General features: G+C 44.4%; 1 protein-coding gene across 1 annotated transcript in view; it reads right to left on the bottom strand.

Moving 5' to 3' along the window:
• Positions 1-3,525: 3,525 nt before the first annotated feature.
• Positions 3,526-25,635, bottom strand: part of CLIC6 (chloride intracellular channel 6) — a gene marked incomplete at its 5' end in the record, with an annotated part of 33,078 nt that continues 10,968 nt past the window's right edge. The window contains 5 exons of the mRNA XM_082498487.1: positions 3,526-3,800; positions 5,199-5,380; positions 6,332-6,438; positions 7,665-7,790; positions 8,223-8,332. Coding sequence (XP_082354613.1) covers positions 3,639-3,800; positions 5,199-5,380; positions 6,332-6,438; positions 7,665-7,790; positions 8,223-8,332 — 687 coding nt within the window. The 3' untranslated portion in view covers positions 3,526-3,638. The remainder of the gene's footprint in view (positions 3,801-5,198; positions 5,381-6,331; positions 6,439-7,664; positions 7,791-8,222; positions 8,333-25,635) is intronic.

Here is a 25,635-nt window from a genome sequence, read left to right as displayed (position 1 = left end):
TGTGCTGTGGAATTCTGTGGACACTTTAGCTGTTTTCTGATACGCTGCAGTGATTTCTGTTTCTTCTCTACCCACATCTTCTCCCTGTGTTGCCAGAATTACGCAAACACCAGCCGTAATGTGCTGGTTTAGGTAGCATCATGTGTGCCCAATAATCCATCGTGGAGGGCTGGAGCCATGAACTTCTTTTGCATGAGTAAGAGTAAGGAAACCATAAAACATTAGGTTTCAAGACTATCAGTGGCCACGAGCATTTAATCAAATTCACCTCCAAGCAATGTCAGATTTTAAGGAAGAGAAAAACTACTTCTGCTGAGTGTCTGAGGCTTTTTTTCCCTTTACATGACAATACTGGAAATGCAGGCATGTGATTCTGATGAAGTCGTGGAAAAAGAGGACAGGGCGACAGAGGTTAAATGAATGATCTGGAGGGAAAAAGAAGTTTCATGGTGTCTATAAACCATAAACACAGACAACACAAAGCAGCATGGCGTTTCAGACAGATATGTCTCTTACTCTCGTCAGTAAGGACGAACAGCGATGGTCTGCCGTCTGCCGCTGAGGCCTGGCACACCAGCTCCCGAGCTGCATCCAGCTCTGGTGCTGTGATTGGGTTGGGAAAGCAGGCAGGGGCAGACATGGGGCGGTTGTTACAATGGGTCCAGGAGAATGAAGCCAGTGTGGGAGCTTATGGAAGAGAAGTGTGATATTTATTGTAACTGGCATGTATTTTACTCAATTTTGGTGTCCCATGGGTCACCTGCACCCAGATGCCCGCCCAGGCAGTCAGTGCGTGAGGTGGCAGGCCAGTGCTGCTGGCTGTTGGCTGTCACATCTGGCACAGCTCTTGGATTCTCCACTGGTGACAACAGACTGTTTTCTGGATGTGCCTTTTATATCCCCTAGCGATCTGTCAGGATCTTTAAGTCAAATGCAAAATTCCTGCATCCCATTGTTCTGTGTTTTAGTTTATCAGGTTGTTTTGTGGCTCCCCTCCTGTTCCTCCTCATCTCTTTAACCTCAGCTTGAGGCTTTGGTTTGTTCTTTGCCTTCTTGCTATCAGGTCCTTTGAATGAATTTACTTCTACAGTGCCCTTTAGCAATTAGCCTATTCCTTTTTTTAACCCTTGTTGTTCTGTTTCTTTTAGTACTTCCAAACCCATGTTTTCATTCATCTTCACCATCCTCAAGACTTGTGTTACAAATACTCTGACCTGTGCCAAAAAGCATTGCTCTCACTAATGCGCATGATTTGGAGATAGGTACTGTTCCCCACAACCAGCATGGCCACCCTGCTTCCAGGAGGTAGAAAAGAGCTGTAGATGTGACCCACAGACTGCTACGTGCTTTCAGGGCCAGAGAATAGCACAGGCTCTCTGTTATTAACTGATGATAGACAGTCATAACTGTATATATATGGTGAGAAGTAAGAGAGGGCCAGGAGCAGGCTGATGCACTGGGATTGCTCCAAGAGCTGCCTAGCAGTGTGGGCAGTCATCATTTTGGATCATCCCAAATGGATCTCCCCAAGACCAAACAGTTACAAATGTGGCCAGCCCCAAGCCTGCGTGGATGTGGGACAGTTTGTGCCATGTGGCAAAGTGGTCAAGGATTACACCCTGGCCCTCTGGTTTTTTATTCAGCAGTAATGGGCACAGCCAGCGTGTATTGCTTGCAAGATCTCACTGGAGGTCTGTGACATACATGATTCCTCCAAAATCAAAGCTGGGTTAACTTTCACCTCTTATTTCTTAAAATTCAGGCCACTGTTGCAATGCATCTTACCAGGAAATTACCAAGGAAATAAAGACAGAACACTGTTCAAATTACTTATGAATTTGTATATTTTCTATTTAAATTTGTAAGGCATATGAAAAGAGTATACAGATTTCATTTTTTTATATATATATTTATATATATATGTGTATTTGAAAATGCAAAGTAACAGTTAGTAATATGTGATGAGTCACTGCTCAGCTATCAACCCCAATATGAGAATTCACAATTGAGGGTGGGAGGGGAAGGGTATTGTGTCTGTTTTCTCTAAAGGCAAACTAAAACTGCATATTGAACAATGCTTACAAATAATTGTGATGACAGCACATTTGCATCAGAACCATGTAGTTTGTAAGACGAAGACACCGCAGACACAATATACCTGAAAGACACCGACTATTACCTTTAAGTAATGCTTTGTTAGAAAGCAAGTGTACGTTTGACACGGACAAGGATGAATAACTAGTCCATAACAGTCTTTTTGTGAATATAGGTGCTACAAAGGCTATTTTTAGCCATTTTCACATCTATTTTGTAAATACAGGCAAAATCCATCAGAAGGAAACTTCCAGGTGACCCTATGACTAAAGCATCGCACCCGCTACTCCTACGTGCTTGCTGAGAGCCTGCTCAGCAGAAAGCAGCTGTGGACATCACTTTTCGTAGTCCATACTTCTCTAATAGTGCGCTCCCTGATGCCAGGCAAGAGGCTGTTTCTCATCAGTACTGGCTGCCTTGAACACAGACTCATGCAAGGCTGGAGGGGTTCATCTAATCCACCCCCCAGCCCAAGGCAGGAGGTGGGTCTACGCCGTGTCTGATAGATACCTGTCTGATCAGCTGTAAAGCTCTCAGCAGTGAAGTCCTAACAGCTGCCCTGGGAAAGCCAGTATACTGGAGCTCAACCAGGAAAACAACGTATAGAAGGACCGTTTCTTTCTTAGACCCTCTCCTCCTCTTTGCTTTCTAAAACCAAATGAGAGTCATGGAAGGATGACCAAGAAAGATCCTACATCAGTAGCTGGGGACAGATTTCACCCATTTCTTCTGTCTACAGTGACAAAGCCTCCCCTTTCTCCCTTGTCAAATATCTTAGTCCATAGTCCAGCGACTGTGTTCCTCCCTTTGGGAGCACAAGGAGGGAAGTTCAATGGGTTATGCAGCCCTGAGAGAGAAGGCAGGATTTTTTATTTATTTATTTATTTATTTGTAATACCAAAGAAGACTCACGCAATGTGAAAAGTTGTTCTTTGTTGACCTGCCCTGCAGGTCTCTAGCACAGAGGAGAGGGCTTCTGGGACATCAGGTGTGGTCCCACCTACAGGCTGGCCTCTCTCCTGGGTTAACCAGGGTGCTGCATGGGCACCAGCTGCTGGCTTGTGGCCCTCTGAGGCTTGCAGAGAAGCAAACAGAAACCCTCCTGGTAACTGTGAAGTTTGGCAACAACTGTGAAACAGAGGTCAGAGGCAGCAATAACGACAGGTTAAATGTGTGTTAGAAACAGGGCTATCTTTTTTCAAAATTCAGCAATTTAGCATAAGTCACTAGTCTGTAATATTGCTATAATTGTGTGACCTACGCTCTTTCCCTAACTTCAACAAATACTTTAATATTGACTGATGCCTTTAACTTGCAATGCACAACAGACATTCATGTGTGCAGACATCTGTGCAGACACATAAACATATACTTATATAATTTAAGAATGAGCAAATAATGCTATACAATCATTATAAAAGAAGGATTGGCCAATAGCAGAACTTAAAATTACACTGCAGAATGTATGCTGGCTTTTGTTTTTTCCATCTTGGCTGGTGCCCATCTAAATCTTAGAAATAATAAAGAACAGAGGCATCTTCTGTTTACTTCATTCTCTTTGCAACATCCAAATACGCATACTCGATTTCTTGATCAGCAGGACAAGTGTTTGTAAATTCATCTCTTGCATATGCATTGTTCAAGTATCTTGAAATCCCTGTCATTTCAGGTGGAAAATCAAAATTTCTGTATTTTTTTGCAACAACCTTTTATTAAAAGAAAAAAGAAAAATATCATTACGCACATGATCAGAAAAAAAAAAACAAATCTACTCTTTATGCACATTTTTAATTTTTAACGTGTAATTCTGTTGTTATATGCAACATAGGGAGAAAGGAGAAGGAAAGACCAAAAAAACCCAGAAGACACAGGATGAAGAGAAATAGCTAACAAGCTAACTCATTTAAAAGGATTTATTTGATATAAATATTCTGTTAGAGCTATGCAGAGCTATGTGGACCAGCAGACCACACCTGGAAGAGATGTAGCTTACAACAGCAAAGGAGCTAGCATAAACCAGAATTAACAGAATAATCTTACAGTAATAAACTGGCCCACATTTGGATAATTTCGCTGAAACAGAAAGGGAAAACTTGAATTAAAATACTAAATTTCAAATGGCTAGGGAAAACACCTATTGGCCAATACCTAATCCCTCCCTGTTGGCCAGAAAAGATGGTGTGACGTTCATCCTTCACCATCCTTCAGACATTCACCTGACATAAGGTGATTCTCCCTGTATCGGCTCTGCTGACCCAGCTATCTCTCATGCTTCACTGTGCCTGAGCTTTGCGTGGGCGTGGGAAAGGGCTCATTCCCTTGCTGCTCTCTCTGGAATAGGTTCAACCAGGACATCTCTAGGGAACGTTTTCACTTGTGGAGGTACCAGAAAAAAAATTCAATTCACTCTTCCTCCGACAAAACAGTAATCGAAAAGGAAATTTTCTGAAGTGACCTCGTTTGTTTGAAAACCGAAGAATTTCCAGTGTGGCCAGAGCTTGTTGGCTCCAGAGCAGATCAGTGACAGGCTGTGACAACACCCAGACATCTAGGTCACCAGGACTGTTAGGTGTGTGTAGATGCTCCACAGCCCCGCAAGAAAAGGCTGGGAGCCTTGGCTGGATGGCAGTGGGTGGTGGCTACCCTGTCAGCGTTATTAGTACTAGTGGTGTCATCCAGCAAAGAAAGAGTTTTGAACTAAAGGTGGGAGAGACAGGTTTGAATTTCAGCTTTTGCTGGCTTCTTGAATTGGCATGGACCAAATAATTTAACCTTACTGGTCCATGGCACTTTGCATCTGAAATGAAAATGAAAACACTTCTCTACAGCACTGAATATAGCACTTATTTCGTACTTGTGAGAGGCTGAGCAAGCGCAGTCACAGCCCAGATATGAAACCAGATATTCTAGCTCCAGAGTCAACAATTTGAGGATCTGCCTAGCTGTGCTGTAATGAAATGGCGTTGCGCAGTAGCATTCAGTGTCCCTACACGGCTACTGCGTGGCCTTAGAATAGAGATAAAGGATAAAGGATTCCTCTGCCTTTTACAAAAAGACCCGTGCTTCTGTGTCACTCTTCAGGAAGCTAAAAAGCAAATACAAACCTTGATTATATGGAGCTTTGGTAGGAGGTTGCAATCCGCTAAGGTGAGCTCATCTCCATCCAGGAATTTCCGGCTGGAAACAGTGATCTCCTCAGTGCTGTAAGCATCAATTTCATCAGGCAAGGGGCTATTTAAATAGTTGTCCAGCTTCCTCAGGGCTTTAAGCAAAGATTTTTCCAAATCTAGGTTAAGACAATAAAAAGGTCATTCAAGCCTGTACCAAGGCCTCTCTGACACCAAGCAGAAAGGCGACTCCTGCATCCTGTCTTCTGGCACCAACCCAGCTTGTGGATACCCAGCCATGCCAACTCCTGCTATTCCTTTATCCTAAGCTTAAAACTTAACGCTGGGATAAGAGCTCTAAGTAGCTAAAGGGGGTTCTGAGAAAAACCAGGCTGGGACTGTGTTAGCAGAAATGGCTCCTCAGACACCTCTGCGGGGCGTGCTTTTGCAGAGCTGCCCGGAAGAGTGGCTCTGCCTTCACATTGACTCTTGTCTTGCGAGCCATGGGGCAAGTACCTGCCCACAGGCAGGACAGCAAAGCTGGGGGTGACGATGGCGAAGCCACCAGGATGCCACTTCGGGATGTACAGGAGTGGGGGGTCAGGGCAGCAGGGTCTGGCAAGGGTTGGCTGGGGGTTTCGTAGGCTGGCGGTGCCCAAGTGCCACTGGGGAGAGAGGTGAGGGAACAGCAAGAAGAGGGCTGAGACCTGGAGGACAGAGAGGAGTTAATGCATGGGAGTAGTGAGGGTCCTGCTCTAGAGAGATGTGCCACAGGGCTAAAATCCTCCTTATTTACACAAATGGAGTAGAAATGTAAGGTCTCAGTTCAAGTGGGCTGTGCTTTTAGTAGAGCTGTTGGGAAGGTGCAGTGTTACGGGCTTGAGAGCTAAAGAAACAAGGAGGAGCTGGAGTTGGTGTTCCCATGCTGACAGTGATATCTGCCTAAACTAACTTTGGGAATCCCCAGATAAGACAGTGAATAGGCACAGATTTACTCAGCCTTTATGATCTGGAAAATGATTGTTTAAACTAAGCTGTACACGGGATATCTCCAGCACAGTATGCTAGAATTGTATAGCTCTAATTTCTTCCAGTAACTACCAGGGCTGCAAAAGGACAGCAGCACATACTTTCATTAGCGTCTTTTCTTGGGTTCTTTATGAATGCAGAGAATTTTGCAAACACGTCATTTCCTGCAGAGTTAGACTCGGGGTGGTTCGGTGCAAGTTTGGGATACCTGAGGAGATAAAAGAAACAAAAAGAAGTTATATGACTAGCCTTTATTTTCATCTCCGCTAATTATTTAATATACATTATTTACACTGCAGCCTTGCAATATACGGCCACACAGGACTCTCAAAGGAAACCATCCTGAAATAAAAAATCACTTAGCAAGCGCAAATTTAAACCACCGTTAAACCGTGTGGATGACCTCCTTTTCCTGAGGGAGATGGGAAGCGACTGCCATGGTTGCAGACACTGCCCAGACAGCCCAGCGCCTCTCCCAGGTCTCCTCCACTGGAGGTGAGGCTGTGTGGACCGTGGCTCCTGCCATAAGGAGGAGAGGAGGGAAAGTCCCTATTCCCACCAGCTGCTGCTCCTCCCAACCTCCTCGCCTTGGCCTGCTCATGCATCAGCGAGCTCCAAGCGGCCGGTCCAGCAGCTGCTGTCGCCAGGGGCAGATAGGAAAGCAAAAATGGAGGGGAGCAGCTGCTTGCTAGTTGAAGTCAGGTTTGGCTGCTTGAGAAGGCAGCGCCACGGAGAGGACTGCTGTCCCCTGGGGAGAGATGGCGTGTGGGTGGTGGACACGATGCTGCTGATGGGTGGGACAGCTGGGACAGTTTGAAGAAAGGTTTTGGGAAGAGCTGCCGGGGTGGGGAAGGAGAAGTCCGAAATTCGGACCTCGCTGCATGCTAAGACGGGCCCACCCGGCCACTCAAAATGAGCCCCAGCACTTCTGCTGCGTGGGAGGCCTTCACTGCCCTTCTCTTCCAACTACCTGCTGAAGCAGGTACGGCGCGAAGAGGGGAACCTCAAAGCAAACCCAAGCGGAGGAAAAGAGGACGGTTTCTGCAGGGGCATGCAGGTTTCTGCAGAGGCTTGCCGCAGTGGGGCGGACTTCACGCCTCGGACTTCACGCCTCGGACTTCACGCCTCGCCGTGGCGCAGCAGCCAACGCGGGGCGCAGGGGAGGGCAGCGGGGGGAGCGCAGCCCGTGTCTCGGGGACACCCCGGGGACACCTCCGGCACGGTGCCAGGCTTCAGCACTGTTTCACTCCTGTCAGAGTTACCCCTCCCAGAAAGCTCCACCGCAGCGGCCGGACCAGCCCCCACCATGAGCCTCGCAATTATAACACGTGCAGCTCATCGAGGGCCTGTCCCACCGAAACCAAGGGGGCTTTGGTCACTCACTGACCGCCATCGAGGGCTGTGAGGGGCTAAAAGCGGCCAGGAATACAGTACCGGGGCGGCGCTAGCTTTTCTTCCAAGAACTCCTCGATCTTATTGACATCGGTTTTCACTTCTCCATCAAATGTCATGAAGGGAGGATTTGTTCCTGGGGCGAGGTTCTGCAGGTCAGCAGGCTTTCTGATGGGAGGAAAGAGATGGAGTTGATCACAAGAGGAACCACATCTGCAATTTCTACAGTTAATTTCAATGAACTGTTTCACCTTTAAAGTAGTCTTTCTTAGACAATAAAACTTAGCCAGCTGCGTTACACCAGTGGTGTGAGAATTTGCTAGCCTGTATCTGAATGTGCTCTGAAATGCTTAAAAAAAATCAAAAAACTTCTGTCTTCTGGTACAGAGACCTACTGCAAAACAGATTAAAATCTCAACTGCTTCAAAGGAGTTAGTCCTCTTTATACTAGTGAAACCTAAAGAGGAATCAGGCATCCAGACTGCTAACGTAATGCCAAGCCATGGTACACAATTCAAATCTATCAGAAGGGAGTCACCCTTTAAAATCACCATTTTGGAAACGTGGTTCTGAAAATGAGAACTCCAGTTACAATCTCACCTTTTCAAATCCACAGTTGTGACATTAAATATGACACCTTTTAGCCACAGAATCATAAAGAGACGCTGAGAGAACGGGCAATTTCCAATACTTTCTCCATCACTGCCAGCCTACAATAAAAAAAAAAAAAAAAAGGCATACGTACTTCTGTGATGACAGCAAATTTTGATAGCAGATGCAGTAGGAAAGCAGAAAACCCAGATCTGCTACAAGTATGTGTAGTAATACATATTAATGTATTACTACTAATACATATTTTCATGCAAAGTTTCTTTATATCCTTCTCCAAACATGCACATAGATATGATGAAGAATCCTGTCATCTTGGAGATGTAGTTTTTCATTAAAATGCATAATGAATATTGCCATGAGTTAGAAAACAAAATTGAAATCACAGCAGTCCTTCCAAAGGAAATAGTCTCCACCTCATTTGTCAATGTGAACATAAATCTACTGAAGTCACTGGAAGATTAAAACAATTTAAATCAGTTTATGATCACAGGAAACAAATAGAGAAAGATTTACCAGCATAAATTGAGATGTAATGTCTCAAGCACTTAAGGATATAAACAGAATAAATCAAATCATTGGGAATTTCAAACTGAACCACTGTGAGGACCCCAGAGAAGGAGGGAAGTTTGGTGGTAGCCTTGCTCCAGCTGAACCCACCTGTCTCTGCACTTTGCTGAACTGAGGACTAATGAAGCACAAGTGCTGCGTCCCCCTGGCTAATCCCACCTCCTTATAGGCCCAAGGGTCCCACTTTTAAAGACTGAAGTCACATAACCTCTCTTTCTGTGTGCCCTTGTAATGATGGTCTTAGCTTTTTGGCTGAACGAATCATCAGGTATCAATGTAAAGCACAAGAGGTGCAAATCACTGCACATGTCACCACAGAGTTTTGTTCCCGTGTACTTTGCATTGCATTTTGTTAAGAGGCTTTGTTAAAATAAGGCAAAGTCTTGCGCAGTTGCTGTTAGTTAAGTTAGGCTTCACACGACATTGTTGGAAGAGAGCAGAGGTCTAATTTTTAAGCCCTCCACATGATTCTATTAAAGCAGTTTTAAAACTGAAGTAAGGGCACGAAGTAAAAAAAACGAGTGTATCATTTACTTAGTTAATAGGTTAGTTCGTTAAGGTTTGCAGACCTTATAACCAAACAACACACATTAATGAAACCAGTTCTACTTGCTCTTTCACCTTCCTCAATGCTATCACATGAATCTCAAATATAGTAAAAAGTCCTCCATAAACAAACATTGCTGTGGCATAGCTTTACAGTGCTCACCTTCACAAAGAGCTCTATGTCTGGAAACAAGCACCTGGTCTGGAGCGGGCAGGTTTCTGCCATGGAGCTGGAAGGACACAGGAGGAGGGACACTCCTGCGGCTTGATAAACCGTCTTATTCTCCCTATCAACTCGAAGGATTCTCCTCTGATAACTCTCTGCTGCTTTCTGCCTCTGGTACTGCAACAACCACTGCCTTTCTTGGTAATGAAAACTAGAGTAGCCTGATGCCTTAAACACTGCCAGGGTATGAAAACTTTTAGAAATGCCAGAACAGCTGGACAGCTGTGTTAGAAAAGTCTTGTTTCGTAGGCAGCAAAAATGAAAGCTGGTCAAAAGCTACTATTGTATTTCTCCCCCTACTCAGAGCACTGCTTGCCAGCGCTGCACAGTTTACAGCAACAGGAAGATAGAAAACTACTGTGTATTTCCTAAGGACAAGACTACAAACGCTGCTAGCGTGTGCTTGAAATAGAGCTAAATACCTGACACCACCATTTTGTCTCATCCTGCCTCTTACGTCATGTTTTAGCCACCCCACAAGGAAAAAAGAGGGTGAAGGGTGTTACTGTGACCCCTCAGTGCTAGCAACGGGCACCCCATGCTCTCTCAGTGCTGGGCTGCGCTGAGGGGAGAAGCAGCAGTCAGGGGATGTCATTTTGGAGATGCCATGTCTGGAGGAGGCCGGCGGATATATCTGGTGATGGGCTGGCTGCCGCCGGCTCCTTTCCAGCTGCTCCTTACTCTCTGCCACAACCACGTCCCAGCCTGCTGCCCTGCCAGCTATTCACCCCAGGTGGGCTCTCAGGGAAATCGCTTGAGTGGGACACTGAGAGGACCGCAGCCCAACCTGGTACCAACCTGTGCTTCAGTGTCTTAAACCGTTTATTACAGAGGAATTTAAACCATCGACCTAAGTCAGCGAAGAAATAATCTTACAGTAACAGATTGCTATAGTCTGGGGAAAGAAAGAACAAGAGTCCAGAAAAAACAGTTCCTGCAACTGATTTGATGTTTTCATTGAGTCTTTGATAGGAAGAATGAAGTTATCTCAGCAGGCTTCATGTACCGTTCAGAGCTTTGCAGATAGCCCTGTGCTCAAGAACAGCTATGTGAGCAAAAGTGACAGGAGGGTGAACTTTTCCTGATCAATTACTCTCTCCTGATGGCCACTAAATACTAACATTTTGGCTCCCTCTAACTTTTACTGCTGCAGCTAAGGAAACGTGGTTGTTGCTTTGTTTTGTCCCACGTCACCTTGGTGACAGTAAATTTCAGGAAGCCAGACACAGCAGCCCCAGCCTGCTCTTCTGGAGAAACGTCCATAGGTAGAGGTCAGACAGCCAGGCCAGGACAGATGTGTTACCATGACAAACGCAGGCGCGAAGCAAGCACCGAGTCCCAGTTTGTCCTTAACTGGAATGACAAATAGGCAACCAGGAAGGTGAAGGACTGGCAGCCTTGGAGATGTTACAGAAGCAACCTCCTGTCTTGTTTCTAAGTGCAAACTTCTTAATGTCCATGCCTACTCTGGAGGAAAATTTACTACAGGAGTACTGATTTTCTATTTTGCAATGGATAAAATAGCACACAGCCAACCTCTCAGCCTTTTACCTTCATGTCTCTCAGCCTGCTAGCAACCTTCCACAAAAAATAAATCATTTGAACACCAAGGAATTGAACAAAATGGGGGATTAAGCATCACTGATTACAGCAATGATCTGCCAACTGTAACGACTGAGATGATTGATTGTTTATTTGGTATTTTTTGACTACTTCTATGGGCTAGTTCTGATGGTGTTAAACACGCCGATGAAGTTCAAAAAGCATCTGACCTTCATGTACTGTGCTGTCTCCCCTCCCGTGCTGCCCACAAGGGACATTAATAGTGTACCGCCAGCTTAGCTGTGTCCTGTGCAATGCAGGTACCATGGTCTCCAGTGAAGTGCTGCGGTGTTTGCCCAGCTCTGCTGCCTCCAGTGGTTATGGTAAGCACTTGACTTTTACAGCAGAAAATAAATTCAGAGACTAGGATGTTTCCTCATTTCTGATGTGGCCATGATCCTTCTCACAGGCTAAGGAGGAAATCTTCTGAGCAGTTTGTAGGCAGTAAATTATCCATGGCCCAGCAATGTGCCCTTGTTGCCAAAAAGGCCAATGGAATCCTGGGCTGCATAGGGAAGAGTGTGGCCAGTAGGTCGAGGGAGGTCATTCTCCCCCTCTACTCTGCACTACTGAGGCCACAACTGGAATACTGTGTCCAGTTTTGGGCTCCCCAGTTCAAGAGGGACAGGGAACTGCTGGAGCGAGTCCAGCGAAGGGCAACCAAGATGATTAAGGGCTTGGAGCATCTCCCTTATGAGGAAAGGCTGAGAGAGCTGGGACTCTTTAGCCTGGAGAAGAGAAGGCTGAGGGGAGACCTTATTCATGCATACAAGTATCTAAAGGGTGGGTTGAAGGAGGATGGAGCCAGGCTCTTTTCAATGGTTCCCAACGACAGGACGAGGGGCAATGGGCACAAGTTAGAACACAGGAAGTTCCGTTCAAATACACGGAAACAGTTCTTTACGGTGAGGGTGACAGAGCACTGGCACAGGCTGCCCAGGGAGGTTGTGGAGTCCCCTTCTCTGGAGATTTTCAAGACCCGCCTGGATGCAGTCCTGAGTAATGTGCTCTGGCAATCCTGCTTTAGCAGGGGAGTTGGACTAGATGATCTCTAGAGGGCCCTTCCAACTCTGAAAACTCCATGATTCCGTTTCCTTGTGAAATCATTGGTGCACTTTATTAATATAAATCTACTCTAAAAGCCCATGCTATCCAGGCTGCGTAGCACATCCCAACATTTAAGACAGGGCCATGTCCTCTAAGGCTGCTGTGCCTGGACTGAGAACAACAGGTAGATTTTTGGGAGTTACTCAGTCAAAAGCCTTGGCTGCTGCAGTCCTACAATAAAGAAGGCAGCAGCCGTTCAGGTAGGGACAACTGGGAAGCCACATCGAGCTTTAGGAAGCTGAAAGCCATTTAGTATCCAGGGGCTTGAGCTCTGGGTGAGAAGCGAAGGGAGGACAAATCCATAGACTAGCCACACCAGGGCTGCTGGTGGATACTTCCAGGTTTCCTTCAGTTCTGCAGAGCTGGAGGCAAATTACAGTAGCCCACACAATAGCACAAGCAGTGATTAAACCTCTCCTTACTGTAACAGTGACCAGCAGTCTGAAGTGACTGCAAGACCTTGAACACCAAATCTGATTCAGAACTTGACATGGTTTGACCTGGCAGCTCAAAGACCCTAGCTTCCTATAGCCTTCGCTGAAAGCCCAAAACGTGGATATTTTAGCCTGCTGCAGAAAACAGGGTGAATACAGCCAGCTAAAATGCCTTCAGATACGGCAACTTGCATTTTGGCTTACAGGAGACAACTCTGTTCCCCTAACTCAGCCCATCTAATCTGGGGAGTTTGAATTCCTACTGGACATCAGTGACACATGCCAAAGGTGTTTGTTCCAGTTTCCAAACAGAGGGTCTGCCGTGATGACACCAGCCATTCAAAAATCATGAGCTGGGACACTGAAATAGCTTGCTAGCTGTGTATCGAGCAACACAGCAATAGCTGAAATATGCCATCATTGTACGATAATGTACTTTCCAACACAGCAAGAGTGGCCTTTTTACAGAAGTCAGACTGTGTCAACACCTTTCCTTGCAGGGACACGATGCAGCAGTAAGAGAACCCAAAAAGACCCGTCTGCCCCATATTAATAACCCCAGGAAGACAGCACAGCTAAGGGCATTGCAGCCTGGCAGCAAAACTCCCTACGTTTTCCTCCACAGCAGCGCTCAGGGAGGTGTAACTTTGAGCTGTGTTGGGTACACGTGCAGAATTTAATTAGACATCCTCACTGTTGTGCTTAGTGATGATGCAGGGTGAAATCTTTACTCCAGTGAAGCCAGTGGGAGTCTCCTGCTGTTGATTCAATGGCGGATTGTGTTTCCAGACTGGTTATAATCTTAATAACCAGACACATGCTGCTGTAATTGTAACTAATACTGCAAGTTGGCCTCCACCTGCAATTGTTGCAACATTGTCTTAACATCCAGCTCTTGTGGGTGAAGTGGGCCAAATCCCCAAAACACAGACCTGGTTTTTATGCTGTTCTGCTGCTTAAATAGATGGCTAACCACTGTCTTGAATAAGTGGCATTTATGCTTTAATTGTGATCAGTTAGGAGGTCAATATGCTTTTTTCTAGTAATACTGGGATTTAATGAGTTCATTAATCAAACAATTAAGACAGCCATTGCTGCAGAGGAGAAGAATGTCAGGCTGTGCACAGAAGCTTTCATTCAGAGCCTTCAGAGCCCTAGGCAGCGATTGCATATTGTGACAGTATCGACTTATGACAGCTCTCTGTAATCATGTGCCATTACTTAATGGGATTATTAGCCTACACTCCCTATTTACATTCACTTTTCACTGTTCCACACTCTCTTCGGTCTTTTTTTTTGTTGTTGTTGTCTTACTCAAAGATGCTGGGAAAGGGAAAAGCTGTCCACACTCTTCTTTCCACTACTACTTAAGCTCACAGGTAGAAGCATCATCATGCCCTAGGCTAATTTCACTAGGCAGCAAGACCTCACGCACAAGATATTAAAGATGGTCCCAAAAGAACTATACTTAGTTTCTGGAGCTGCTGCTGCTACCTTGATTCAGCAGCTCTGCTTTTCTGAGTGGCCTTGAAGAGGTCACTTGCCTCTGCATCATCATCCGTAGCAAGAGGATAATTATAGTGACTTTACCCAGGAGTCACACACTGTATGTCATTCTTAAACTGGTAGTTTAGGCCCTCCCTGAGCTGGAGTTGCTCTGCCCCTGGAGCTGTTGTAAGAACTTGTTTTGTAACCGTTTGTGTCCAAACATCTTAGGAACCAGGTTTTTGAGGGTTCTACTGACCTCAAATGTTCTGTGCCTTCAAAACTGTGATGAGTGGAATTTGTTTTTCCTGGACTTTTTGTTTCCTTTTGAAGGTTAAGCATGGAAGAAAGTTCAGAAGGAGCAGAGAAGACTCTTTTATTTGTTTTCATATAATTATACAATCCCTTTGAAGCTACAATAAAAAGGAGAACAAGGAGCATAACTTTTTTTTTTTTTTTCCCAAAAGCTGAACTCCAATTCCATTTTCTTTCTTTGACACAAGGGAGCTAAGTTACCGCCTTTCCCATATTTATGCTGGCTAAGAGGCAGGTTTATCCAGCAAGTGGAGCAGAACCGCCGCCTACTGGGACACAACAAACCGTCCAGCTGGGACCAGCATCGTGGATCTGCCCCTGCCTGTTGTGCTGAGCTAGCTGTCTCAGGCTGAAACCGGGACTTTCCTCCAAGTCTCCTTATTCGATCCTCAGCTATCAGGCAGTTTTTGCGTGCTCTTCCTTCTCATACCACACCGACAACTCACCCTCTCCTTTTTCACAACGCATTTGATCTCTTGTCAAAGAACAGGAACCACAGCAACCAGCTCAAAACTACTGCCTGAAAAACTACAAGGAGTTCGCAAGCTTGGGCCGCCTGTGGGAAGCAACTTTAAGGCTGGGTACGACTTGCAAGACCAACAGCTATTTTGCTTTAATTCCTTCCAGAGACTCATTTGTTCCGTGCTGGCATGGATTAACTGAGCCCACTGCATTCCTAACACCAACTCTTGCCCTGAACTAAGCCCTGCAATGCCAGCCCGACGGCAGTAGCTGCCATGAGTAGCTACCACCGGCTCTGCAGAGGTAGCGGCAATACAAGAAAGGGCCCTCCGGTAGACACCTCCGATTCCTGACCTGCGGCACTGCTGGGACCAGCCACTCAACTTGGCTGCAGGATGGCCAAGGAGAAAGGGGAGCTCCCAATGCCACTCCTCCTCACCCCTGAGAGGAGATCCCGCTGCCCTCCAGTTTATCATGAAGTGCCCAAGCCTTTTCAAATTTTTTTTTTTTTTTTGAGAGAAATTTATACAATCACAGGCAGAAAGACTATGAGAGAAGCGCTATGACTGCACTCCCATATTCTCATGAGGGAAAAGACCTCCTTCAGCCTTGGCAATAGGCTCTGCGAAGCACATGGGTTTGACTAGAAAAAGTCTGTTTTCTAGACATAACCATGTTCTGTTAGTGTGACGTGACAAATATATTGTTTTAATTAAAAAAAAACAAAAACAAAAACATCTACTCCTTGAGGATACAAAGTGTGTTTTACATTCTCGATGCCTGCTACAGTATTCATGGAGATTCCTATAGTATCGCGACAATGGAATAAACCAAAATTGGCAATATTACTTCTGTTATGAATGCAATAAAAATACAGTTCAGTTACAAGTCATTTTGGTTCACTGAACACAACTATAATGCACTTAATAACATGATATTCTGTGATAGGCACAGAAGCACCACAGGCATGTCATTTAGGTCAGATCACATCTAAACCAAAGCTTTTGGCAAGGATGAGACAGATTACCTGGAATTTTCTCTATCTAAGCACTGTGTTCATTCTGTGGCCTAGGGCTAGGGAAGGAACAGCCAAACGCTGAATTTTAGAGAACTCTTTTGATGCCACCTACTGGGCTGGAAATGGAAATCCTGACTTCTGCTCTTGGAGCGATGAGCGGTGGCAGCCTCGGACAGTAGCACATCTCATCATGAGAGGTTTTGCCTCGGAGCCACCTCCGCAGCAAGATGCCTTGTTTTTTGCTAATGGCACCCTTGAGAGTACTTGGGATGCTGAAATTGTACTTCCAGGCTAAGATTTAAGATAAAGCATCTGTAATCTAAACCACATTTTAATGGACAAAGTAAAAATTTTGCCACTTATTATTCCAATACTTTTAAACAGTCACGTAGCTCTGCCTATCCGTTAATATGCAACACTTAAAACAGATGTTTCCAGCTGCTGTTTAATTTCTCAGCCAAATAGAAGAAATATTCATATTTAAAATGTGGCTGGTAGTTGAGATTCCTGCACATAAATTGTATTTTTGGTACTTGCCAGGGTAAACTCTTGCTGCGTGTGACATCCACAAAAGTGAAGTTCAATGAGAAAGCTGTGTTAAACAGCAATTGTGCACTCCTTCAGGTAAAAAAAAATAATTTCCCCTTCCTCTTCTCTCTTTTTTAAGAGCAAAATAAGCACCTTGATATTGAAATGTGTCACAAGGATTTTTGTTTTAAAAAGAAATTTATCTTCTTTTATATTTAGAAATATTAATAACATCTACCTTTTATCTTGAACAGTATTACAGGCTTCAGAGAACACCAAACATACTTAAAGGATTACAACTTTTAACACACAAGTTCAATAACACACTTTTTGTCCTAAGCCCTAATTAAGTTTTCAGGTTAAGGAGGCAACAGTAAATGTAAGTACAAACACTCTGCTAAAAATAGCTTCCTTCTCTCTTTATGGTGCTAAGGCAAAAAGAGCATGCAGGGGAAGGAGGGAGCAAGCATACTAAAATGTTTTTTCTAAAGAATGAAGGGGTGGTTTGACTTTCACCATCTTCTCCTACAACGTCACTTGTAAGGCCCCTTTTTCCTGCTAAAGCTGGAAGTCTGCCCCTGCTGACTCAAATGCAACTGGGGACAAACCTGAGGGCTCTCCTTCCAACGCGAACAGCTTCTAGTAGTTGAGAGTCTTTGATCAGATGAGTGTCCATGTTGAATTCCACCCCTACATGGCCCTTTTCCACCTCAGCAGGAACGATCCCCTTCTCTACCCACCACCCCCTACATAAGAAGCACCAAGTTAGGGCTGCAAAAACTATCACAAGCTGGAGCCTTCCAGCTACATCATAGACAAGTTCTGAGTCTACACCCCCCGTCCTCGAGCTCGTCTTTGGGTGGTTTGAGATATGGTCTCAGTAGGGAGATCATTCAGTACAAGACTGAAAGGACCCCCATGACCACCCATCCAAACAAAACCATGTTGACATGTTGCGATAGATATTACAGGGCATGCAAAATTAGTAATCTGGACAGTCAGCTAAAAAATGGGACCCTGGGGCCTCTGGATGTCTTCCTCTCTCTCTTCTTTTCTCCTACCTCTCTTTCCAGTCACAATGCATTTAGGCATGCCTGTAACTTTTAAACAAGCAAGTTGGCTCACCAACTGCAAATAGAAGGATGGGTGCTTTAAGTTTTTTATCTGCTAAATAGCCTCTTGAATGGCAACCTGAAATGCATCTAGTTACACTGGATCCAGGGGATTTAATTTTGTTGTCAGAATAAAGCAGACTTTCATTACAAGTCCTGTGCACTCGGTAGGGGAGGAGAAATGGCAAAGCAAAGAATCAATTGACTTCACATCTCAATGATCCAGCCTGCAAATTGAGGCACTTTGGGAAGAGGACGTGTTAAAGAGGGTATGTGCCCAGATCAGCAAGCTGCACAAAACCTGAAGACGGGTGCAGGCAAAACTACAGGAAGGAAATCTGGAGGAGCAAGCAACAACTCAATTGGTGTGCACTTGGCTTGACCATGACCTGCTACAACCCTGGAGGGAAAAGCCTGGTTTTGCTACAGAAATGTGGAGTCCTCTCCATCCAGGTCAATGGATGCCACGTGCTACAGGGAGAGGCAGCACTGCAAAGAGTCCTACTGCACAGAACAGAATACAATTAACCAAAAAGCACATGTCTTCTAGAGCACTAGGGCAGCTGGACGTGGTTGAAATCACCGGGCATGTTGGCTTTCCTGTTCTCTTCCCCTCGCAAAAAAGAAAACGTGCAGTGATGCAGTAGGGAGCCTTGGAGGTCCTGTCTGGCATTTCAGCAAAACACAAGGGCCAAATTCAATCAAAGACACGCTGGAGAAATATCTGATCGCAAAAAAACAGAGCTGCAGATGGAGCCTGCAACCCAGGAGGTAGGAACAACGGCAGCACCACCAGTGCTTTTTGGAACAGACTGTATACCCCACAGACTGATAACCGTAAGTGCTGGGGTAATGGAAAAAACGATACAATGAGTACAAACTGTTATGTTACACACTGAAGCTGGAAGCCACCTCACAATAGAGTCAGCCAGAAAAAAACAGGTCTCTGGTTAGTAAAGACAGATAGAGAGAGAGAGAGCACCACTCCTTGACAATTCATCCTCTTGCCTGTCTCACCCACCCACTTTGGATGACGTGCCCTCCGGTAGTGCTGCTTCCTCTTGAGTACAGCACAAAATAGTCCTATTGAGTGTAGGCAACTAATTTAACTTAAGTAAGCTGAATACCACCCTTGGAAACTGTTTATCAGATAGAGATAACTGCTGAAAGAAAAAACCACCAGAGTGCGTTATTCCCAGTATGTCTGACCCAGCTGTCCAAAGGAGCTGTAGGGAAGAGGCAAAGTTGCCTTAGGGTTACATCAAACCTGGCACTTCCATGGAGACAGAGCAGCATTCAAGCCACAGCACAGGACACTGTAAACAGTCCTGAAGATGTCTCTGCAAAAATCTGGTCCTCTGCCTTTATGAGAGATTAAAATAAACTCAGTCAAGCACTACTAAGACGACGACAAAATGAGGAACTTATTTTACAACAGAGGACAGGAAAATCTGTTCTTGTTTAGACTTGCAAAGAGAAGACTGAGGGAAGATGCGATCGCTCTTCCTCTGATAGTTGGGGGTGATGCTGAAACTAAAACAGATGAACGGAAACTGCCCATGAATGTTTCTAGCTGACAATTAGAAGGGCTCCTAACTACTGCAGCAACAAGGTTTTGAATGAGGTTTCCAGTAGGATTAACAAGTGTATCTATATGTATGTGCATATGTGACAGCACAAGAGGAAAAAAAAAACATTTTGTCTCAAGATGAGATTTGATCCCTTTCAGCAGGGACTTGAACCTCTTCTCCGCTGTGAGGTCTATTGCTGGCTGTTGTTTCTTTGACATGGACATCACTCCAAGGCCAAGACAGTGGCAAGTGCCATGCTTTTGTATTCCATACCACTGAATGTGTCCAAGGAAAAATCATGCATGTAGCAAACTCAGGGGCAATGATGGAGGGGAAACACTCGTTAAAGAGCAGCAGCTATCTCAAACAGAACATACACTCTAAAAGGAAATAGATGGTGGATACGGTATCTCTGACAGCATGCTCCAGCCAAACACCAGACAGGGTAGGATGCTGTTGTTAGTGAAGAGGGTCTATGTATTAAGAGTAGCCAGACAGCAAAAAAGTAAACGGTGCCAGGGGTTATCATCTTCTGAGGAAGAACGAGAGAGCAGTTAGCACAAAAAGGCACTATAAATAAAGTAGCTTGAGCAAATCACTGCAACTCTTAACTACTGACACTGTATGTTTGCTGCATGCTTACACCTAGAGGTGGACACATGCTAGTATGGGCCAGTGTTCATCCACTGGCTAGGTACGACCGCCCAACTTACAGAATACAATGAGCAATGCAAGGATCCCAGGGATGGCAACTGAAAAAACACTCTCCTCAGCCAAGCAGCCTCACACAGCAATGACCAAAGGCAACAGTCTGAGCTGCAATGGGACACAAGTCTTCAGGCATCTACAGGATCCAAATGCAACTCAGAATGGCTGCAGTGGCAGCATCCTCTCAGACAGCGAGGACATCCAAACAGCTCAGGTCTAACAGTACAGGAGGGCTCAGGAGGTATCTCAGCCACCAGCTGGCCTGATTGTGGATAATCATCAAAACAAGGTATAGGCATACACGGTACCAGAGTGCTGTCTAGCATAACAGCAGCAGCAATGGATAGGGAGAAAGTCTCCTACCTGTAAAAGCAATATCATCAAAGGGTAGGATCATCATCAAAGATCATAGACTCATAAAATCATAGAATGGTTAGAGTTGGAAGGGACCTTAAAGATCATCTAGTTCCAACACCGTTGCCCTGGGGAGGGACACCTTCCACTAGACCAGGTTGCTCAAAGCCCTATCCAACATGGCCTTGAACACCTCCAGGGATGGGGTCTCCACAACCTCTCTGGGCAACCTGTTTCAGTGCCTCACCACCCTCACAGTAAAGAATTTCTTCCCAATATCTAATCTAAATTTACCCTCTTTCAGTTTAAAACTATTACCCCTCATCCTACCATGACACTCCGTGACAAAGAGTCCCTCCCCACCTTTCCTGTAGGCCTGCTTTAAGTACTGGAAGGCCACAATAAGGTCTCCTCACAGCCTTCTCTTCTCCAGGCTGAACAACCCCCAACTCTGACAGCCTGTCTTCATAGGAGAGGTGCTCCAGCCCTCTGGTCATCTTCACGGCCCTCCTCTGGACTCGCTTCTATGGGTCCATGTCTTTCTTACGTTGGGGACGCAGTAGTCCAGGTGGGGTCTCACGAGAGCAGAGTACAGAGAGTATGTTCTGCATACTTGGAGGATTATGAGCCACCAAAAAGTTGGTGATATGGAATCGTAACTTTCAGACAGTTCTAAGTTGCTGACTGCCTGGACCAGACATCAGGAGGCTGCTCTGGGCACTTGGGGCTGGCCACTGCTGGGGCACAGCGTGCAGGTAGCCAATCCTCTTTACAAAGAGCCAGATCAACTGCTGAAACCCATCAGCAGTTCTTTGTACCCATCAGACGTTAATGCCTATCCACAAAACAGGCTACAAAGCCTTAAAGCGCTGTCAGGATGTGGAGCTCCCGGGCACAGAGTAGCTGCCAAACTGATGCAAATACAGACCTATGGAAAAGGTGTGGCTCGGATTCTCAGGCAGGAGGATTTCTTACCCCAGCTTTCCTTTTCTTCCTCATGGAGACAGGGAAACGCAGACCTTTATAGTAGCATCTAGGTGCTATAAATTAAGTACTGTACAAATACAGAATGAAAAGACTGCTCTTAAAAAAAAAAAAAAAAAAAAAAAAGAGAAAGAAAACTTGTATGTAGACCATTAGCAGGGATGTGGAAATGCCAAAGGATTTCTGGCAGTATTTTTATAAAACGCTGCATAGATTAAGGCTTGTAGTCAAAGCTAGGCCAAAAAGAGATGCCAAGGGAAAGAGAATGACAGGAAACAAGTGTAGGTGCAAGGTGGTAAAAGGAATTAACTTTTCACCTGCACAGCTTCAACTGCCCACAGAACACTATTAAACTGTTTTTTGTGTGACCACAGATTATAAGTAGTAGGCTAAAGGTTAAGTCTACCTACAAACAGGACGACAATTTAGATATACCCATCTACTGTGTTTTTAATGATGCAGCTGTACTTTAGTGGTCATCTCATTATTAGTTATCTAGCTATTATTACTACTAATAAAAGATGGGCTCTGTTCTGGAGCAGGGCTCTTCTGGCACTGAATGTGAGTTCAGGCCGAGCTCCCACCTGCAGAAATAACGAAACCCTTGCTACCGCACATTTTAGTATCTGAAGCTTGGGCAAGATTCATGTCTCCTGGAATGGCCGCTTATTAGCATTTCATAACATCTTCTAACAATCTCATTATTAAGGCTTTTCTCATTCTCTTAGGTTTCTGAAATTACTCTATTCTTTCTTTCATGCAGTGTTTGCATTAACTTACAATGATTATTTTATTAGATTTCATAATTCATATGTTCAGCATGGCTCTTTGCTAGAAATGGTTCTTTGAATGCTCCTGGTCCTCTGTTCATGTTGAGGAATTAACGGTGTGTTGGAGTTTCTTTATGGGATATTTCCCTTGACCTTGTTTTTATGTAGGGAGCAGTGGTCACAGCTTAAAGGGGTTACATACATCTGGAAATTCTAATCCTCTCTAGATGACAGAAAGGAAAAGAAGTCTGAAGCTGTAATTTCCTCTGGTTTCAGTTCTCCCTCTCCCCTACATGCCAGCAGCCATTTCAGAGCAGAGAAAGGCTCCTTTATTCTAACTTTCGCTGCATTATTTACTCACTCACGGTCTTCTGGGTAAGTAATTATTGCTGACATTAACTTAATTACTTAGTAAGTAATTAAATGCTTTTGATGCATAGGAAGAAAATTTCCTTCATTAAGAAGCAACTTCGTAGCAATAAACTCTTTACCTTTGTCCTGTTACTTTATAAATAATGAGAAACAAGAGGCCTAAACTCACTCCTGCTATTTAGATGAAATACCCATTTACTTTTGATTTCGGTATCACACTCTGCCTGGTACTTCTACTGAGCGGTGGGTCTGCCTGCACCCTGCCTTTCCAGTTCTGACAAAGATTATAAATAAATGAACCATTAAGTGATAATTCTGTAAAGTGAACAAAACACAAGAGAGTGCTGGTGAAAATGAATGTGCAATGTCTGGTAATACATTTATAGAGGCTGTGGTTTTACTAACATTCACTCTTATTTACGTTAAAGAGATTGAAGATTAAACTTATATGTGCGTGCACTCTTACAAAAGAGAAAAGTAAGCCAATTCTGTGATTTTACATGTGCTACTGTTGCTAGCCTTGAGCCAGGCCCTTGCCACAGGTATTTTCAACTACAGCTGTGGCTCTTTGCACAGCAGTTAAAGGCAGTCAGCAGGTGCTCTTTACAAAATTCCTAAAATCAAATGAAATTACAAAGGAAAAATGCAAATTACAGGTTTATTTTCTCAGCTATCTTACAGCTACCTATAGCAGGTCTGCAAATAAAGCCACTCCGGTAGCTCCAGTACTGAGTGTAACCCGGGACAGCGCTGAGCCTGGTTTCAGAGCAAAACCATTGGTGTCTCTCCTGACGGGAAGGCAACTAATTAAGCATAGAGGATGCTTGCATCTAGCTACCTGCCATCCACAGCATGATAAGTATGTGGTAATAACGCAAAAAATCAATCAGCAGCCAGGAATCCACTGCTTCGCGAGCTCAACAATAATTTGCTTAAATAATTAATAAATAGTTTGAGTTATAAGGCCCGGCTGCGCTGCAGGGAGGGGGAAAGGGAAATCGGATGCTCCTGGGGCAACACCAGCATTTGAAGGGCAGCAGAAAAGAGGTTTCCCTGGGGCTGCTTCGGCTTTGAGGGGAGATCTTTGCCTCACGTTCCTGCCGCCCAGGGATGCTCACCCGGGAAGCGGCCTGCGGTGCTCCCCGCGCCCCATCTCCTGCAGCCGGGCACTGAGGGAGGGGGGCAGCAAGCCCTGGTAGGTAGAGAGCTGGGCAAAATTCAGCATTTTTTCCAGGTTTCCATCTCCGTGTCGCAGCTCAGCGATCACACGCAGCCTTTTCTTGGCCAGATACTAAACGCTTTAAGGCAAAGTAAACGTCCTTTCTACTGTTTTTTTAGGTGCTTAGCCCCCAGCAACAATACCTGAACACAGTAACCCTTTGTGACAGTTCACTTTTTCCCTAAAATGGCTTGGAAAATTATTTCAACAGTGTAATTGATCCCATCATAATTATCAATGCATTATTACTTATTTATCTCTTATTTTACAAGGCTCACTGAGATGATGGTGACAAGCGAGCTTCCAGGAACTGTGCAAGGAGAACAGAGGCAAGGCAAGGAAAATTAAATGTAAAAGTAAACAGGAAAATTAACTTGTGCCTAGCAAAGACTAAAAAACTTCAGCTGCAATTTAGTAGGGTTTAAATCAGTCTTGCCCGATTTAGGAGTATCATTCTCCTACACAAGTAATTGTCATATTGCAGGAATTATACTTGCTTTACGTCTCACTGAAAATGGCATTACTTTCAGTCGTCACTATTTGTTTACTTTTTTAGTACACCATGATAATGAATTATATGTGTATTACCCACACACAGTGACTAAGATTTTTCAAAGCAGTATAGGTAATCATTGCCACTCCTCAAAAAATGGAAGCTATTTAATTTTAATGGGACATGTGACAAAACCTCCATTGCTTGTAAAATAAAAATAAAAATAATCAAGCAGTTTATTCAGAAGAGAAGGTTTTAAGCAGAGGGAAAAGGACACAGCTGCAGAGGTGCCCCCATTGCACACCCCCTGAAGTGAGAAGAGGGAATGCCATTGTCCACTTTAACCACAACAGAAATATGCCGGCTAATTAATAAAAATACACAGCCCTCAAAAAGATCACTCCCCCTAATCCTTATCCATTTGTTAATTTTAAGATTCAAGATTATTTTCAAAAACCTGCCAGTAGTCTAAGAAAACCGAGAGCCTTTTAACTGAACGCAGGTGAAAATAGGAGCTGGGAAATGCCACCCAGTTACAGATCACTGGCTTTAACCTTATACCAACTAGCTCAAAAAATGAATTTCCTTCTGCTGTGAATTCTGCCTACAGAGTTCATGCCGTCTGTGTTTGTGTTAATGGGAACATTACCGGGTCACAAGCGCACAAGCAGCAAACCAAATGCTATTAGCTATTTATCCTGTTACAAGAATTATGTTTAAATACCTCAATGCTATTTCTAATCCGTATTTAATAACATGGCAAGATGCCAGCTGAACATTCTACATGGAGACAAAAAATCTTATATCCTTTTTAAATTCTTACAGGGAATTACTGCAACAAAAGAGCATTATATTCTCGAACACATTATAGGTCTGGGAAAAACAGATTAACTGGTATTTCAATGACACATCCTGTTTTACACTTCACCATATGAGACTTAACTGCGACGCACCGCCATGCTATTTCAATCTAAATGCAAAACCTATATGCACATATAAAATATCTGTGATTCGTGTTGTAAACAAATAAGTAAATAAATAAGAAATACCCAAATAAATAAGTTATTTTATGCAGCTCCAGAGAGTAGGTGACTGAAGGCTTGAGAAAATAATTTGCCAATGGTATCTCTAATTCTGATGTTTAAATCAAGACATGAAAGTGAAAGATGAGAAGAGTGTGAGGTTTTTTTTCCCCTCCAACAGTATGTGATAGGTCCACATAGAAAATAATTCAAATGACCAGGTAAAATATTACATTAAAAACCTGCCAGCTCCAGTGGGAACTAGCAAAGGTGTGTCCTGGAAGAGCAGTTAAAAACTGGACTGGGGGGCTGAACACTATCGCTTCCCTTCCCGGTGTAAATTCAAATTCAAGGCTATTCTTCGTCCTGGCGCTCCCCACCACCTCACTTCCATTCACAGGCTTTGAGAAGCTAGGAGAAATACAGCAATGCTAACTAAAATACAGTTTTTAAATAAAGATATACTGCACGAATCATACTACAAACCAATCACCTGTAACACCGAT

Source organism: Vanellus vanellus (assembly GCF_965231255.1).
Source record: "Vanellus vanellus genome assembly, chromosome: 1".
Classification (NCBI taxonomy): Eukaryota; Metazoa; Chordata; class Aves; order Charadriiformes; family Charadriidae; genus Vanellus; species Vanellus vanellus.
The sequence above is the reverse complement of the archived record's forward strand: the minus strand, read 5'-3'. Positions and strand labels throughout refer to the sequence as shown.